The sequence below is a fragment of the Carassius auratus genome, chromosome 27 (assembly GCF_003368295.1).
Source record: "Carassius auratus strain Wakin chromosome 27, ASM336829v1, whole genome shotgun sequence".
In the NCBI taxonomy this organism is placed as follows: domain Eukaryota; kingdom Metazoa; phylum Chordata; class Actinopteri; order Cypriniformes; family Cyprinidae; genus Carassius; species Carassius auratus.
Genome location: NC_039269.1, coordinates 15977247 through 15996283, shown reverse-complemented (window position 1 = coordinate 15996283; position 19037 = coordinate 15977247). Strand labels below are relative to the sequence as shown.

At 36.6% G+C, this 19037-nt stretch overlaps 1 protein-coding gene across 2 annotated transcripts; it reads left to right on the top strand.

Moving 5' to 3' along the window:
- Positions 1-476: 476 nt before the first annotated feature.
- wls (Wnt ligand secretion mediator) lies at positions 477-18349 on the top strand. 2 transcript variants are annotated; one of them, XM_026206148.1, is made up of 12 exons: positions 477-732; positions 2757-3032; positions 10527-10651; positions 10857-11018; positions 11346-11482; positions 13675-13843; positions 14038-14135; positions 14273-14336; positions 14607-14750; positions 15279-15341; positions 15431-15584; positions 17453-18349. In XM_026206148.1, the coding sequence occupies exons 1-12, from the start codon at positions 627-629 to the stop codon at positions 17560-17562; spliced, it is 1608 nt and encodes a 535-aa protein (XP_026061933.1). In that variant the 5' UTR covers positions 477-626; the 3' UTR covers positions 17563-18349. The 2 variants fall into 2 exon arrangements, with proteins under 2 accessions (XP_026061933.1, XP_026061932.1); XM_026206147.1 differs by having other exon boundaries at positions 478-732; positions 15258-15341.
- Positions 18350-19037: the final 688 nt, after the last annotated feature.

The window sequence follows — 19037 nt, the reverse complement described above, 5'->3', positions numbered from 1 at the left end:
ACAAAAATTAAACAGGTTTTTCCTATTGTCACATTTTGAATGCCAGCTTGGGGAGACTCTCAGACTCTCTTTTGCCTCCAGCACAATCTGAAAAATTTATAGAATAGCATAATTTGAGCCACATAGCTAAAAGCTTGCCAGTGAATGGAAAAAGTATGGGAAAAGATGACATTTTCTGTTGCAGCTTTGCAGTTATTAAACGTGAAAAAGAAAAAAATCGTTCTTAAAAATAATGATGATAATATAATAATAATATATTGGTACTAGTAATGTATTATTTTTATTATTCATTATTCGCTTAGAATATCAAGGAAGACAATAAAATTACAAAAGTGTTTTGTATTAAAAGGCCAAATAAAAAGCTTGAAGTTTTGTGCATCTGGCAGGAGTCCGGTGTGACGTCACATGCATTTTTCTCGCCTGTGTTCCTGATGCAGGGTGGGTCACGTGGCCATCCCTTTTTTCTCTATAGTTCCCTAGGAAGAGTGCAACAAACACAGGCAGTTCGCCAGGGTTTGAGACGCATCCTGTGTCGCGCTCCCAATCTCGGACAGCGCACTGGTCCACCTGGATGCCGTGACTTTCGTTTCTTTGCTTTCAATCCAAACAACAGAAACACTTTGAAGATGGCTGGAGCAATTATTGAGAACATGAGCACCAAAAAGTTGGTGATTGTGGGTGTAATTCTCCTTCTATTCCAGGCGTTCTCCTTCATGGTCGGAGGACTGATTGGTGAGTAACGTTAGCTACTTTTTACAAATCCGCCTAGATTTGATAGTTCATGCTTTGTTGGTTTTTACTAATTAGTATGTTGCCATTCGTTCTGGTGTGCAACAATGAGTGTTTTTTTTAGCAAGAAAAGAGTCGTCTTGGGGTTTGAGGACGGAGTTAAAAGTTGCGGAATGGCTTTGTTACAGTAGTGTCAAAGATGGGCGCTTATTTTCACCTCGTCGACTGGTGCAGTCTTTGTGCTGTTGCTTCCAGCGTTCCGCCTGTAAGTTTGAGAGCAGATCAGACAGACGCGATATTGATTTTTACTCGCTAATTCTGCTCCTTGATGTATCTTGTTTGTCCGCGGTCCCTGAAAAATGCTACGAGAAGCTAAACGGAGAAAGGCTTGTTTAAACCAACTTGAACTTTTAATATAATATTGTGAAGTGTCTTCCATATTCACATTGTTCACTAGCCAATTTTAAACAACTTTTAATTAATGTTCAAGACAGTTCTTGATGTTTCCATTGCAGAGCAGACACACTTATAAAATCCAGGAAAAACAGTAGTACATTAAGAAATGTTATAGACAAATAAAAGATAAAGTTAGCAAAGGAGCATGTTGTATATTACAAACTTTATTTGCTAATTTTAGTCAATTAACTTGTACCAGTCTTGTATTCAGTTGTTAAATTCAGCCTTTCTACTTGAAATCAGCCAATAAAGGGTTAAACGAGGTGCATCTCTAGAACTTTTCTTTGATCTTATAACATTTGAGCAGACAACCCATCCTCTGTGCCCACAGGCGTTCCTCGGTTTTTCACCAATGTTGTTTTGTGCCTTTTTTGTTACAGAAGCAATGAAATGTTCACTTCGATCTTAAGGCTTGAGTATTTATTTCCAAGTTGTTGTTTAATTTGACACCACCTGGAAAGACTGTTTTTGTCCTTGTCCACTTTTCCTCTTTGCAACCTCAGGCTGCCTTCTGATTTCAATAGAAAGGAATCATTTCTTGGTCTCCTGCAGAATGTGGGATGAATGGTGATAAATTAGCTTGCTTTGGCTATTCTTGCCTGTGATTGATTTAATGAAGCAGGATTCCTTTGTGTTTGTTCGGTGGCTGGTGGCAGCGAGGGTAATTGAGTAGAAAGGCGCGCTGCTTCCCCTGTTATTGGACATCTCAAACATGGCATCAGGTCATTGGGCCGAAAAGTGACTATTATTTAGTGGTGGTATTTTGAAGAGGGATTGTTCCTAGGATTGTAGGTCAGAGAATAATTTGACCCCGGAGAGGTTTAATACAGCTAATTTTCTTTACTTGGTATATTTCAAAGGAACAGGTTTGTACCACGCAAATGTGAGCGGAGCAATTAAAAGCTTTTTAGATATTATCAACATTTTTGATGGTGCTGTTACTCAATTATTTTGAATGAAATACTGATAAACACTCTTGGAATAGAGACTATAAAACTGAATAATGTCCTCAAGCTATAGGCTGGTTTACATTATCTCGCGCTTCCTGGTTATTTGCAAGCTTTAGAAGTCCTTGATGACCCAGGAAGGGTTCTATTGACTCATACTTAACAAACTACCAGGACCAGCCTTCTGAATGGTGGAGGAAGCCTGTTCATACTTTCTCATGCTAATGACCCCCTCTTAGTAAGGATATGTCAGAAGAGAGTCACTTTGAGTCTTGTGCTGAATGTCTAGACCTTTGTTTTTCATTTATATATGCCATTCAAAAGTTTTTTTTTATTTTTTGAAAAAGAAAAAAAAGAAGTGTTTATGCTCACAAAGGCTGCATTTATTTAATCATAATTAGTATACTAAAATAACATCAATATAACTTTATTAAAATATATATTTTTTTATACTTCTTTAAGTAAAATTCTATGCTCTGTGGTTTAAAAAAATCTATTTCTTGTATTCTTGTAAAATATGAGATTTTTATGTCTTTGTTATGTGCAAAATATGTGAATCAATACATTATTATTTTTTTTATTCCCAAGCTAATCTTAAACCAATATTCAAATATATTTCTGTAGCTCCAAGCCCCACCACTGCTGTCAACTACCTGGCCACCAAGTGTGTGGACACTGCAAAGACCCACCATAAGGGCTCCAATTGGTTCATGCCATGGGGCTCCGACCAGTGCAGCAAGATCAGAGACTTTGATGAGGCCATGGCCAAGAGAATCGAGGCCAACAACATTGTGTTTGCAGTCCACATTCCACAGCAACACAGAGAGATGAGTGCTTGGTTCCAGTTCATGTTGGTTATCCTCCAGCTTGACATTGCATTCAAAATGCATAACCAGATTGGTGAGTAAAATTTTTTTTATTTTTTTATTTTTTGTATGTGTTTGTTTTAGTGTGTTTGAGGTTGTAATGGGCATCCCATTTACCCCCCAAAAACCATAAACATGACATAACTATATGGTTCATAAGCTTATTCGAACATCGCTATTGTGTCGAAAGTGTAGGAGGGACACATGAACACCCAGAGGAATTTCCCCTTTTTACATTTAAAAGTAGATTGGATTTCTCACATGCTGTGAGAAGACTAACAATGATGGATGGCCTGTTTTCTCACTGTTGTGGTTGGAGCCTGGGGACCTCAATGAGGATTAAGTCAGCATGCAGGTAGGGGGGAAACTGCTCAAGGCTTTAACACACACAATTGGAGGATAATAAATAGGAATGTAGTCTTCCCATCTGGTTTGATTGCCATCTCAAAATTAAGAAGCATAAATTAAATGTAAAAGATTAAAGGAATATCTCCAGTAATGTTTGATCTCATTAGACTGTAACATTCCATCGCTATTTTTTATTATTATTATTTAAATCAGGGTTTTTTTCAGCGTTTTTCTTGATTTGTCAAGTTAATGCACCTTTGTTTGAACCTGGTGGGTTCCGTTCGTGCGGACCTGCATAGTACTGTTGCCATTTGAAATCATCTGGCTGTGGGAGGGTGGGGATCTGGAGCGGCTCCAAGTCTGCCCTTTCAAAGACAGGATTAAGCGGATAACACTGGCCACTAATGAAGAGCCATTGTTGAGCTAGAGCAGTCTGGGAAAGTGATCGGAACGTCTGCTCCTTCTAACAGCAGGAGCACCTTTGCTGGCTATTCAAGTCTTGAGAAATGGAGGAGGACTTTTTTTTGGTTCCTTAACACATTAACTAGTACTAGTGTGGAAGCTGCCATGGTGTTATATACCCCACCCTGATGCACGTGTTTGTGCATAAAGTGGGGGGGTTATTTTTTTATTTATTTAATTATAATTTTTTTATTACTTGTTTGGCACAGCATTCTTAACTGTAACTGCCTTTATTGCAGATCTTTCCATTATTATGCATTCAGCACTTGAATAAACCATTTTTGTACAGTTCAGGGTTTTGTAGCACAAGCTGGGTCATGCTTTCCTAGAAGACCATCCTCAACCAGATGTTATGTGTTTACCGTAGGTCTTGTGTGATCTTCTGCCAGCTGTTTTTCTGTGTATCCTGTTCTCTGAGCGAGACCTCACAGAGTGTCAGCAGTCTTACTAATAAGGTCCTAGCAGGAATTAATTTGGCACTCAGCATTTCACAATGAAAAGGAACATATTGCAGTGAGAGAGAGGTGTGTTCATGTTACTTCTTAATTACAGTTAGCACAGTGGCAGTGCTGGGGGTAATGTATTACAAGTAACATCAGTTACAGTATATCGATTACTTTTTAAAAGTAACTAGTAATGTAACGCAATAATATAAAATATCTGATTGATATTCTTTCCCCATTTATTGACTGACCGCTCTCCTGTCCCCATGTTGAGAGAAATCTGCTGTAAGTGCAGAGGTGGTGTGTGTGTGTAAACATGATGGCTACTGTAGGTTTATACTAAATGTGAACATGCATTTACTAGTCAGTATTTCTCAGAATGAATAAATACAGTGAAATGCAAACTCAGAATATGATGCAAACCTGAAATAAATATATAGTGTACTTGCTGCTGACCCATTAAGCAAAAATTACTTTATATAAACAACATTTGTGGCTTTTACTGAAGTGTTGAACTTTCTTCTCCTGCATATTAATTCATGCCATCCAGAATGGCAGCACAGCTGAAAGGTTTGTTTGAGCTGGACCCTCTACTCGGATGTGAATTTACATTTGCTTCAGCCTGAGAATTATTCATTTTACTTTTGGTGTGGAAGTGCTTTTACATTTGCCCAAAATATAACTTTTTATATAAAAACAAGCAAGCAAACAATCCCAGCACAGATGAGGAAAAAAGGTAACATGAAGTAATGAATAAGAAAGAAAGTGACCCAGTTAGTTACTTTTTAGGGAGTAATGTAATATCGTAATGCATTACTTTTAAAAGTAACTTGCCCCAACACTGCACATTGGTGAATGCAAAGCAAATTTATAAACAAATTTTGTGTTCCCAAATATTTCTGCTTCTTTTACCACTCAAAATGTAAAATGGTAAATTTGACACATTGCTTAAAAATTTATTTAAACACAGAGATTTTTAAAAGGGCGTTTTATCTAAGAGCACTATAAACCAATGCATATTTACAGTCTCTGATTTAAGTTAAATGTTTTTAATTAAATTAAGTGAAATCATATAAAAGAAAAATGATATACCTAATTGAAATTTTGCCCATTGATGCCTTTTGAATTATTTCCAAAGTTTTTGATGAAAATTAACTTGCATGGTGCATCCTTTCAATGAAAGTTAGAACAATTTGCAACAAAACTTGTATTAAACTAGAGTTTAAGATACACTACCATTCAATGGAGTCAGTAAGATGAAAAGTTATAATACTTTTATTCAGCAAGGATGCATTAAATTGACCAAAAGTTACAGTAAAGACGTAAAATGTAAAACTTAAAAATCTCAGTTTCTACAAAAATATGAATCAGCACAGCAGTTTTCAACATGGATAATATTAATAAATGTTTCTTAAACATCAAATCAGCTTATATTTCTGAAGAATTATGTGACACTGAAGACTGGAGCAATGGCTGCTGAAAATTCCTATTTGCCATCCCAGCAATAAATTACATTTAAAAAAAAAAAATGTAAATGTAAAAAAATTATATACATTCTGGTTATTTTTAACAATATTTTGCAATATTATTATTTTGTATAGTTTTTGCTGGTCAAATAAATGCAGCCCTGGTTACCATAAGAGACTTAATTAATGAAACCTTTTCAACAGTAATGTATATTGTGGCATAAACCCATCATAACCGTTGTCTAAATTCTTTAGAATAAATTTTTCTTCACTAGTAGTATATATAAGTAAAAATGAAAAGATGTTTACCTTGCTTGTTCTGGTTAAAGCAACCATATTAGTTTTAAAGTGCCATATTATGTCATTTTTATGGTTCCTAATATTGTTTTGGATCAATGTTAAAAAAACACTTTAGTTTTTACTGAGTACGCATTTAATATCCTCATTTTCCAGCAGTCCTCAAACGATTCGTTCGAAGCGGTTAAAAAATTCAGTCTCCCTAATCCCCTCCTTTCCGTGAGCCTGCTCAGCTCTGATTGGTTAGATGGCCTAGTCTGTTGTGATTGATCTATAACTCGCAATTGGTTGTTTATATCACACAATTCTGTGGAATAAAGTCAGAATTGTGAGTTAATATCTCGCCTTTATTTCTCAGAATTATGACTTTCTCACAATTATGACTTTTTAAATGCAATTGCGAGTTTATATCATGGAATTATGAGAAGGGGAAAAAAAGTCTGAAATGTGGGATAAAAAGTTGCAATTACCTTTATTTTTTATTCACTGTCAGAAACAGGCTTCCATAGGAACTAGCGCGATCATAAAACAAACATGATGAAATTGTCCGTTTGCATGTTTTTTTTTTTTTTAATTTAAATCTAAAAGCATCAATGTTTTACAATAAAAAGTGATACACTGCTGAAATTTATCAGGACTGAAAATTAGTCGGACAGAAATTAAGCAGTATGAACCGTTATTTCACAAAAGAAAGAACAGGGCCTACTTGTTCAGTCGAATCTGTATACATCACATTTAGAAAGAATCAGTTCTATATATTTTTTTTTACATCAAAAATAGTAGCAGAGGGAGCTCACGAACAAAATATATTATGATGTATATATATATATATATATTTTTTTTTTTACGACGTACGTAGAGCTAAAGTCTTGAAATGAGACCTATGACAGATAAAATGTTACTAAATACACGATTGTGATGAAGAAATCAGACATCAGCTTCTCATTCTCTCTGTGGTCATATTTACCATGTTTACTATGGTAATGTTAATGGTTAGCATGCATAGTCTTTTGCATGGCATATAGATACCCATTTTTGCCTTGTATGGTGATCATAATCCAAACAGGATCTCAAACAGAACTTTCAAACACTCTGTGCTGTCTGAAAGTGAGTTTTGAGCTCAACTTATTTTAAAAGTCTTTGATGCTGGACTGGTGTTATCTGTTAGTGTTCTGGAATGATCTGCGGCACTCATGCTCTACAGACATGGAGAAACTCCGCCTTTGTTCATAGCCACTCCCCTATCCCAGCATTGGTCAAAGGTTTTTTATTGGGCCAAAAAACCCAGGCCATTAGCCCTGATGAAGCATCGACGAGGCATGGTCAAGCCCCAGAAATGACAGTGGAAATTTCTCGAATGTATGGGCTATTCTAATAGATCGCATGACCATCACCAGCCCCTCTGCCTCATATTCAGTGGAGTGCCGTTGGATCTCTCTTTCTCATCTCTCTGGCCCAAGCAGCACAGTTTGGCCGGACTCCAGCAATAACACAGCTGTTGAAATGGCTTAGTCGTCGGGGTGATGCGCGCTGCGCCCGGGCGGAATGTTTGTGTGTGCTAAGCTGACATTCAAAGCTCTTTGGCACAGCCGCTCGTAGGTGGGGGCCACTGCAGACACACTGGAGGAGAGAGGATTGGGCTAATAATGTCTGCCGCTCTCTCCCTCTCTGTTCCTCCTGCCCCTCCCCCCATAAAGCTCAGCCTTCCATGTGCAGGAATTCTCTTTAGTGCTCTCCAGCTTGTTTCATAACACAACAAGGATCTCTTTAGAGAAGTGAAGTGGAGCTCACAAGGCTGTGCAAAGCGATCTAAACCACCGGCCCCTTTTCCCAGATACCTCCTGCTTTCCCAAAGCTCAGGAGTTTTACACCACATGACTCTGTAATACTTTGAAAATTCCTCATGCAAAATTTAACCTGATTTTTTTTCATATTAATTATATATATATATATATATATTACTTGCTGATGTGTTGAAACAGGTGTGTGTGAGGTTATGATTGACTCAAATAGGGTGTCCATAGATAAAATTACTCCCAGATTACCTTGAGCTACTTTTAGCCACACTGTGATGACAAGTTATTCTTGAGAATGTTATGGGATGTCATAAATCTGTAATTTCAAAAGTCTGCCATTTGGCCTTGTCCCTAAAATAGTCCAATATTGTTCTTCAGTCAGCAGGTGCTTATTTATTTTCAAAGATGTCAAGGTTTTGAAGAGATAAGATCGCTCAGAAATGACCTGCAATGATCATTTACTCATCCTTGTGCTGTTTTACTTTATGCAACTTTTTCCCCAGTGAAACACAAGAGATTAATTTGATTGTCTGTGGAGTAAATATAATGTTGCATATATATATATATATATATATATATAATATATGCAAAAAAATAACGTTTTGCAAAAGAAAATAAAGTATTGGGAGAAAAAATTTAAATTTTGCAAGAATCAAGAGAAATAATCAGCAGATGTTCATGTCCCCAACTTCTGTAACTTGAGCAAACACTGCTAATACACACATACATTTGTTAATAAAGTAAATAAAACGAAAACATGCATGTTTTAATGCTACTGATAAAAATAAACAATCCACTCGCAAGCCTCTGCTCATCATGACAGTACCTGGATCAGTGAGCAGCATCTCTGGCTGATGAGGTCGCTTCCCGGAAGGCATGTTGTACACGCCCCCCTCTCTTGACTCCACCCCCACGTCAAAACAGTGCTACAAAGCGAGACATGCAGAAAAATGAAGCCCAAAGGGAAAATGGCATCGCAAGCTCAAACTAGACTGGCACGCAAAATAAAAGCAGCATTGCAAAAAAATTTATAAGATATGACCATGGAAAATATGTATTGCAAAAAGCTAATTTATCTTCCTCAATACTTTAATTTTCGTTTGAAAAACTTTATATTTTTGCATATATATATATATATATATATATATATATATATATATATATATATATATATATATATATATATATATATATATATATATGCAGCATTATATTGACAAGCAAAATGCACTGCAGTCATTTGTAATGTAATAAGTGTAGAAATATAGCAAAGTCTGTAAACAGGAATTAACATATGAGCTCTATAACAAATAAAAGCTTCTCATGTAGCTGGCATCTTTGTTTGGATTGTGATCTATGCCATATGGCTACAGCAATTTTTTTTAAAGGGGGGGTGAAATGCTAGTTTTCACTCAATATCCTGTTAATCTTGAGTACCTATAGAGTAGTACTGCATCCTTCATAAATCCAATAAGTCTTTAGTTTTATTATATTCATAAGAGAAAGATAGTCTGTACCGATTTTTCCCGGAAAAACACGACCGGCTGGAGGCGTGACGTGTGGGCGGAGCTAAAGAATCACGAGCGTGAATAGGCTTTTGCGTTGAGAGCATGTGGAAACTGTGACATTACCGTGAGGGAAAACCCATCATCCAAAACAAACCATGGCTTACAGTCAGATTCAGCCGTTTATTTATGATCCAGAATCAGATCCAGAGGCTGAAGCCGAACGAGAGCAGCAGCAGCAACGACTCGCTCCGAGCGGGGCTCGAACCCGGGTCTCCGGCATCGGAGGGGACGCACTAACAAGGAGGCAGAGATATTTGAAGCAGTTTTACTCACCGCCTGCGGTTCCAACACACGATCGTGACCCTTTTTCCTTGGGATTGCATCATCCTTAAGAAATAAACGATACGCAAATCCATCGTCAAACTGGGCCTTGTGAACAAGCATCTTCGAAATGCAGGGAACAAACAAAAACACTTTTACAACTCCGTTGATTCTCTGTAAAAAATAAACTCCATCCACTGGTCCCTTAATGCAGTTTTTTTTTTTGTAATCTGTGCAGGGTTGTCTTGCCCTGGCAACCAAAAACACACTTCTTTTGTGATTTTTCGCGACGCTCTCGCTCTGATCAGTGATTGTGCTCAGCCTCTCAGTGCTCTGCTATACGGGAGCGCGCGCTCTTCCGGCAGACGTGCCCTTAGGACCCATATAAGGAAATTCCACTCCATCTAACGTCACACAGAGCCATACTCGAAAAAAACTTTCCGAAACTTGTGACAAACCGGAAGGAGTATTTTGGGAACAAAAATACTCCTTCAAACGTACAACTTAATTTTTGAAACTTTGTCCATGTTTAGCATGGGAATCCAACTCTTTAACAGTGTAAAAAACTCAGTATGCATGAAATAGCATTTCACCCCCCCTTTAAGGTCAGTTCAGCCTGTAATAGATAAACTTATGTACTTTTTCATTCATTCTTGTCTCATGCTTAAAGAGTCAGAATCGACCCAATTGCTTGTTTAAAAAAAAAAAAAAAAAAGACTGGAGGTCAGAATCTGCATTCAGTCAACTCTGCAAATAAGGTCATTTACAAAGGTTTTAAAGAAGTTCAGCAGTTAAGAAGAAAATGGCAGATATTAAAATGCAGCAACTGTAATTGGTTATAGTGCATACATCAAACTGAATTATGTGCGGTCTTTGTTGGCATGTAGAAGACGGGGCTTTGATCACCATGGATGTTGGTCTGGCCTACAGAGACAGCACTGTGAGTGAGTGGACTGAGATGGCCCATTCACTAGAGCATCGCAAACTAAGCTGCAATTTCACTGCCAAAAAGGTAAGCATGCAAGTTATTTCTGACCCATAACAAATCCAAAACCACCCATTACTGATAGTGTTAAGGCCATTTTTCAAGGTAGGGCAGAGACTTCAATCTCTGTAAATACTATATAGGGAACAAGTGTGTTGTACCTTGAAAAGCTCAGTATTCAGCTTAGTTTTAAAATGTTCAAAACCTCACCAGAATCTCTCTTTATTGCCAGACTTTTGAGAACGAGGGGCGCTACTATGATTGTGACCTGTTGCCCTTCATGGAGGTTGGCAGTGTGGCCCATAAGTACTATCTTCTCAACATCCGAATACCTGTTAATGAACGCAAAAAAGTCAACATCGGGATTGGAGAAATCAAAGACATTCGTCTGGTGGTGAGTCTTCAGACAATGTGTGCTGTGCAGAATGTGTGCTGTGACTGATTAAATACAGTCATAGGTTTGCTCAGAGTTATGCAAGCAGTTTTGTTTGAGCATTGTTTGCATGGGAGGATTATGGCCCAGTCTCGGCTTGTTATAATTGGCACACACTTTTGGAGAGGGCAATGGTTATACAAATGTCAGTGGACTGAACATATCTGGATTGCATCACTCCTTAATCTTCCCTTCTGTTTGGCTTACTCCTTTTATTTGGCTCTCAGCAAACAACCATACCCATTAATTAAGTGCTCTTAATGTGTTTCTTGTGATGTCACTCGACAGAGCATTCATCAAAATGGTGGCTTCACCAAGGTTTGGTTTGCCATGAAGACGTTCCTCACTCCCAGCGTCCTCATCATCATGATCTGGTACTGGAGGAGAATCACCCAGATGACCAGGCCACCTGTTCTGCTGGAAAAGTAAGATTCTTATGTTTCTGTAACTTCTATAAACTAGTCACTAGATCTAGGCCACAGTCACACAACAGCAGAATATGTTTGTCATTTACTGTATTTGTGTCCTTAATAAGGTTATGTTCAGACTGTTTGGTTACTTATGGGATTGACAACCTTTTCTATAATCGGTGAACTTTCAGGACTCGGATCTGTGTTTTAAGCAAAGGCTTGCTTTGTGAATGGAACCATACTGGACAACTACTTGTCATTTCTTGCATGGGTTTTTATTTTTGGTTTATGGTTTCTGTAACTTATAGAAAAGCAGATATGAGTAATCTAAAATTTCAAGACCCTGTCCTTTAGATCAGTTTTGTGGTATGCATGCATCGCAAATGCTCCACTCCTGAGGTATAAATCTGCCTTAAGATTCTCACCAAATCTTAAGATTTTTAAGAATAAATTTGGCCTCATTCGAACCTTTGTTGTGTCAAATGTGATAAGACTTTGCAGTTTTGACAATTGACAAATTGGCTGATTGTTGGCTAAAACGTTTTTTATTTTTATTTTTTTTATTGGTCAACATTTTTATCATCTTATTTTCTTACTTTCAAGCATAGCACAGCTCTTGCCCACTGCTCTGGGTGTGTGTTCACGGTGTGTGTGTGTGTGTGTGTGTGTGTGTGTGTGTGTGTGCGCACTCTGGATGGGTTAAATGCAGAGCACCAATTCTGGGTATGGGTCACCATACTTGGCTGTATGTCACTTTCACTTTCATAAAAAATATGTTGCATTTTGAACAGTGTTTGATATGACACAATTTCATTCAGATGGCTAAGATCTGATATTAATAAAAAACACTAATTTCCTGATGAAAAGGATTTATTTCTGTTAATGTGTCCTTAAGAAATCTTTTTCATAATTTAGTTTCATTTGGTTTCTTCCTTGCAAAATAAGCACTTACACAAACCATCCATCCCTCACACACTGCCTTTGCACCAGAGGTCCCAGCAGACAGGAAGCTCTCAAGCAGTTGTACTTTGCACATCTTGCAGGAAGGATAATAATTTTTTCATGTTGTAAAAGCTTTTCCACAGCATGCTTTTTTACTAGATGGGAACAAGATGGGAACTGGAATCTTTTTTTACATTTCTGAGGGAGCGAAGAAATGTGTGACATGGCTTTCTTATTGGAATGATGCCAGAATCTTGCCTTATGCCAGTGGAACTGGCAGAGATGAGGGACTGTGTGTGTGTGTGTGTGTGTGTATGTGAATTAGACGTCTCCAGGGAGCAGCTTATTATAGTTGACGTCATGGATGTGCACTATCTTGCATTTTTTGTATTCACAGCTTACTTTTTGTGCCTTGTGTGTTTAAGAGCTTATTCAATAATACATAAATGCACTTCATGCATACAATGAATGACTTGAATACATTGCATGTAGTACTTAAATTATAATGGTGAAGTATCAGACATAGCTGAATTTTTTTTTTTTTTTTTTAGCAGCCATTACTCCAGTCTTGAATATTTATTTTGTGCTGCTTAATATTTTTGTGAAATCCTTTTATACTTTTGTTTCAAGATTCTTGAAATAACAAGTTCAATTTAATGTATCCTTACTGAAAAGAGTATCAATTTCTTTCTTTCAAAAACAAAAAAATCTCATTGACCCCAAACATTAAAACGTACCTGAAAAACGTGTCTAAACTTAAAATCTATAATTACTTCAACCTTTTCTTGAAAATGCTATAAAACCACATGAAGCCAATATGAATACAAGGAGTACATTTCTAAGAACTTCTGTTCTAAATTAATGTTTTAAAATATTTCTCTTTCTGTCTTGTCTTTTCATATTGCAATTTTACTTTTTGGTAGCTGAAAAGCTGCTTTGTTCACATTGTCGGTAAGCAAATGCACCTTCGTACCCTCACCAGAGTTAAACTCATGGAACATTCCCGGCATTCCAACACAATATGGTCTCTTTCTGCCTTGATTGTGCAGGCTGGAATGTGTTTCATGCGTTTGAAGTCACATTCTACACCCCATCTCAGTCTCACCAAATTAGCTTGTCCCAGCATGTTTGGTTTTAAACCCTAGAACAAAAATGAAATCCAACATGGAGCTAAATTTGTTTGATACGTTGGTTAAAAGAAGTGATCTCTACTGGACTGGTATATTGATAATGATCATATCTCTGTACGCATTGTGTTAATTTAGGATTATCTTTGCTCTGGGAATCTCCATGACGTTCATCAATATGCCAGTTGAATGGTTCTCGGTGGGTTTCAACTGGACCTGGATGCTACTGTTTGGTGACATACGTCAGGGTATCTTCTACGCAATGCTGCTTTCTTTCTGGATCGTCTTCTGTGGAGAACATCTCATGGTAAGAGCCACTTTCCTGTTTTTCCAAACAATGGAATACTAAGGGAGTGTTTGGAAACTATTTGGTGCAGAACTAGACTAAACTAACTTGTAGTAACAAGAGCTACTGAATCAGTTGCCATACTCAAAATGACATGTAGTTTACGGAATTACATGGTATTATGCATTTTTGTTGTGTCCCCCCCCCCCCTCAAGGACCAGACTGAGAGAAACCGTTTTTCTGTGTACTGGAAGCAGGTCGGACCCATTGTCTTTGGCTCCTTCTGCCTGTTTATTTTTGATATGTGTGAAAGGTGAGTCAATGCTGAACTATCCTCACTTTGGCATGAAGTAACTCACTTTGGTTTCCATGTTTGGTTTCCAACTCGAGTTTTTTAAGTACTGCTGTGTTCTTTTTAATAAAAATGCATTGTATTTGTTTCCTTCATAGAGGAGTACAGCTGAAGAATCCCTTCTACAGTATCTGGGCATCAGATGTTGGGACAGAGCTTGCGGTATCCTTTTGACAGTGTGTGATGTTGGTATAGATGTTAATGAAAGGTCTTCAGGATGGCAAGTGATGGTCAAATCCCTGCTCTGTTCCTTCATGTATTATAATCCTGCATATTTTTTATGTGCCACATATGTTCAGACCAGGCTTTTAAAGTAAATAATTATCCACACAAAAATATCTCAACCATACTGTTGCTGATTTCTATACTCTTGTGGTATAGTATAGCCATGTGCTTTGTGTTAAGTTATCACTTTAACTGAGACCGGTGCAGATGGCTTTCATCATTGTAGCAGGAATCTGCGCATGTCTCTACTTCCTGTTCCTGTGCTTCATGGTGTTCCAAGTGTTCAGGAATATCAGTGGCAAAAGGTCGTCTTTACCTGCTATGACAAAGGCTCGTCGACTGCACTATGAGGTAATGTGTAACCTAGATAATGTTAGCATTAGTATGACTAATGAGCTTTTGGAAAACCCAAAAGAAGTTTGTACAAACAAGCTTAGAAATTTGCTAAAAGGAAGTTTATGACCGTATACCGACTGATACAGCTGATTTATTACGAATTAAAACGTCCAAAATGCTGCAGCTAGCTTTATTTGAATGAACTACCATTCAAATGTTTATGGTTGGTAAGATGTGCTGGTTTGTGGTTTTTGCATGTTCAGTTTGACTCCATGTTACTATAACCTTGAATTTAGGCTGAAATCCATTTTTATTTATTAGTATTCTGATACTTGATTATTCTATTTAACTGTTTACTTTTATATTTTACTCATTAAAACTGTGTTTGAATTGTCTGTATCTCAGGAGATCAAAGTAACTGAGATTCTTACAGTGCTCAAGAAACATTTGCTATAAGCTGTGTTAAAAAACAGTTGTGCTGCATAACATTTGTTGTGGAAACCATGAAACACTCTCATGTAGGGCCTCATCTTCCGCTTCAAGTTCCTGATGTTGGTCACACTAGCATGTGCTGCGATGACTGTCATCTTCTTCATCATTAGCCAGGTATAGATTAGTTGTCAGTTAAATCAGTTACTACATGATATGTCTTTGTAGATTGATTCATTCATTTGGTTTTCGTTTTGTGTGAACAGGTGAATGAGGGTCACTGGCACTGGGGTGACTACACTGTTCAGGTGAACAGCGCCTTCTTCACCGGAATCTACGGCATGTGGAACCTCTATGTATTTGCCCTCATGTTTCTTTATGCACCGTCTCACAAGCGTTATGGGGACGAGCAATCAAGCGGTGAGACACTTTGACAGTAAAATTGTAAATAATTTGTATGACACCTGCAACTCTAATGGCAAAGCTTCTATGCAGAAATGCTTCATATAATAGGTCATTATGCATTATAAACGTTTATCAACCAACATCAATGATGGTCCGGATACAAGCACCTCACAATTGATCATGGAATGGACATTATGGACACTGATCACAATCCTTCATTGATTTTATTTTGTCAAATTATACCTAATCTACAGTAGCATCAACATTTAGTTCAGACTCTGTAGCCAGAGGTGACCCCCTGCATTAAATAGCATTGATTTGTTTCCACTGTAAAATATTATTTTGCTGTGAAAGAACCATATGGTAAAATACATTTAACAGACATTATTTGGTATCATTTTTTTTGTACTATATATATATATATATTATATTAATATATATATTATATTAATATATATATTATATTAATATATATATTATATTAATATATATATATATATATTATATTAATATATAATTATATTATTATAGGGCCGTTTGATGACAGTTTTAATATGCTGTGCACTAGGGATATCAAGGGTTTTGTTCCTCATGTAAGTAGTGAATCACTAAACCATTATTTGATTGATAGCTGTCTTCCAATCAGTAGCTTTTAAATAAATGAAGGGCAAATTTGAGGTTTGGCACAGAATGTTGCAAAAATGTTGCCCCCATAGAGCATTGCAATGCATTTGCATAAGGATTATTTGTTTTCAGACAAACTGAGACTACATTTTGAGACACTCCAAATTTCTGCTCAGTTTTTCCCATGAATCATGAGAATGTTTTTTTTATTTTTATTTTTAGTGCTGTATCGAAATGAACAGGTTGTCTAAATCGATCTTGGAATGTGTTTTTAAAAAGATGTCTCAAAAGAGTCCAAGAATGCTTTCTCATGTCTGCAGCACAAGGAAATCAGTATCTGCATTACTGTAATGACATTCACTTAGCACCATGTTACACATATTTAGTGTGTTTTAAGACTAGCACATCTTAATGCCAGAAAAGGGTGGGGCTAGTTGGTTTTTTTCCCCCCTCTTTTGGGAAATGGGCCTCTTTGGCGGCAGTCGTTGTCTCTAATCTAGGCCAGGCTTCCTGCTTGGGCTGGTCTAATGAAAACCATCAATATCTTGAAGTCATGCTTGAAACTTTCTTTATGGTTTTCTGTCCCTGAATGGTGTTTATTGTTAGATTAGAATATACATTCTGGAGATCTTCAAACACCACTTCAATGTTCCAGGATTTATTTTTTAAGTGCATGATGCCAAGAGGTAACAAGTGTCAGTCTCAGCTCTGTCTAAAATTGTGTTGACAACATGTAGACAAATTGGTAGTAAATCATTAATTGTCAGTTAAATTTGGTCAGTGGTCATAACCTTCCTAAATTCTCCTGTTATTACCATTTGAGTAAATGTATGAGCTGACTTACAGTAGTATTCAGTAATATTAACTTTTTTATTTATAGATTTCAGTATTTTTAATTTACCAAGGTTGCCTTCAATTGATAAAAAATTGCTGCATCAACCTCTATAATGTTGCATACAGATTTCTGTTCAAAATCAGCCTACTGGAATGTTTTGTGAAGGATTATATGATAGTTTTGAAATGTATAATTTATTTTATTAATTTTAATTAAGTATTGAAAATGTATAGTGCATCACACATGGTTTTCCATGTTTGTTCAGATTTATGCTGCAACACATTTTGGGGTATTTTTTTTTTTGTGCTGAATTCTTTATCACCTTGAAACTTATGTTTCCTGTTGTTGCTACCCTATCATGATGTTAGTGTAAGTATTGATCAGTCACTGATACATATTCCTCTGTTCTCTTTTTTCCATTTAGCGGATCAAGCTGGAAACAGTGGTGAAGACCTACATTTAACCACCACCATCACACATGCGGATGGACCTACTGAGATCTACAAACTGACCGGCAAAGGAGCTCAAGAGTAACCAGGGTCATTATTCAGGGTCCAACAAGAGTCTCAAGAGCTTTTGCGTGTCCTCACAAATATTAAGCCCCTTCTTCACTTATTAGCTTTCCATTCCGCTGAGGTTCAGTCTAAAACGTTTGCTTATGCCGAGCTGTAGAAAACAGAGTTGCACACCATCTTGTGGGTGCTGGGAGAAATTATGAAGTGTATCTTGTAATGTGGATAGGCTAAGGCACTGGTGTTTGCAAAGACCAATACAAGGTCATTTCTTTTAATTATGCAGCGATTGTTTGTCATATATGTATTCTGTTGCTGAGATCATTGTTTTCCCCTGTAATTTCAAAACAAGGAAGAAACAATGTCAGCATACTGTAGTTATGTATGTTTTTTTTTTTTCAGTTGATCCTTCCTCATATGACTTCATTTAACACTCCCTACCAAAAGTAAACACACCCATTGAACCCATAATAAGGTCTCCCAGAACAAAATGTGGATGTAAGGTGACATACCGATAGATTCATGTCCTTGTGTTCTGAATGGCAAACACTATGTTCATTACAATGTAGACATATTTTTTTTATATAAAGTGCTTATTTTCATCTGTTTGAAAGCATTAGTGGCTGTACTGTATCATTGTGTTGTAAAAAAAAAAAAAAGAAAAAAAAAAGGATCTTTTTGAGATTTCCAGTTGTATCACATGGAACTGTAGTTTTTTTTTTCATGCTTTTTATGCTAATTTAAATAATAAAAAACATTTTAGATTTGTTTGGTTAAAGGAACTTTGCTTAATAAAACACTGGTGAACAGATATATGTGCTGCAGTATAAAAATAAGTCTCAGAAATACATTTGTTATATTTACAGCTTTTACACAAGTAGTATGAAGCAGAAAAAAATCACCTCTTGCCCTACTGTACAATTTTGAATAGCTGACCCAATGTTACCCAACTAATAGCACATTTATATACATATACTGTTTTTGGTTCCGATTCACTCTTGTGCTGCGCTTGGTTTGAGCCGCTTTGATTTGCATTTGGGAACGCAACATTCCTCATTAGAAACGTTTGTCTGATGTTTACAAAGAGAAGTTTCAGTGTCACATAATCCTTCAGAAATCATTCTAATATGCTGATTTACTGCTCAGTAAACATTTCTAGTTATTACCAATGTTGGAAACATTTTTCCGGTTTAATATTTTTGTGGAAATAATGATACCAATCAGACATTTGTATAAGATTTAAAAAAGAGAGAGAAATTAATTTTATTCATCATGCATGAAAGTGACAAAAAGTGAGAGAATACATTTAAAATGATTTATATTTAATAAATACATTAACAAATTGTATAAATATATTCAATAAATGCAAATAAACGCTGTTCATTGAACTTTATATTTATCAAAACATCCTGAAAAATAATGTGCCATATTTGCACATAAAATATGAAACCTCAAAATTGATTTCAACATTGACAATGATCAGAAATGTTTCTTGAG

Excerpts from the sequence above, each read along its gene's own strand:
- wls (XM_026206147.1), top strand. The coding sequence starts at position 627 with ATGGCTGGAGCAATTATTGAGAACATGAGCACCAAAAAGTTGGTGATT. Across the intron at positions 11,019-11,345 it reads TCAAAGACATTCGTCTGGTG|AGCATTCATCAAAATGGTGG; the intron begins GTGAGTCTTCAG and ends GTCACTCGACAG. Across the intron at positions 11,483-13,674 it reads CCACCTGTTCTGCTGGAAAA|GATTATCTTTGCTCTGGGAA; the intron begins GTAAGATTCTTA and ends GTGTTAATTTAG.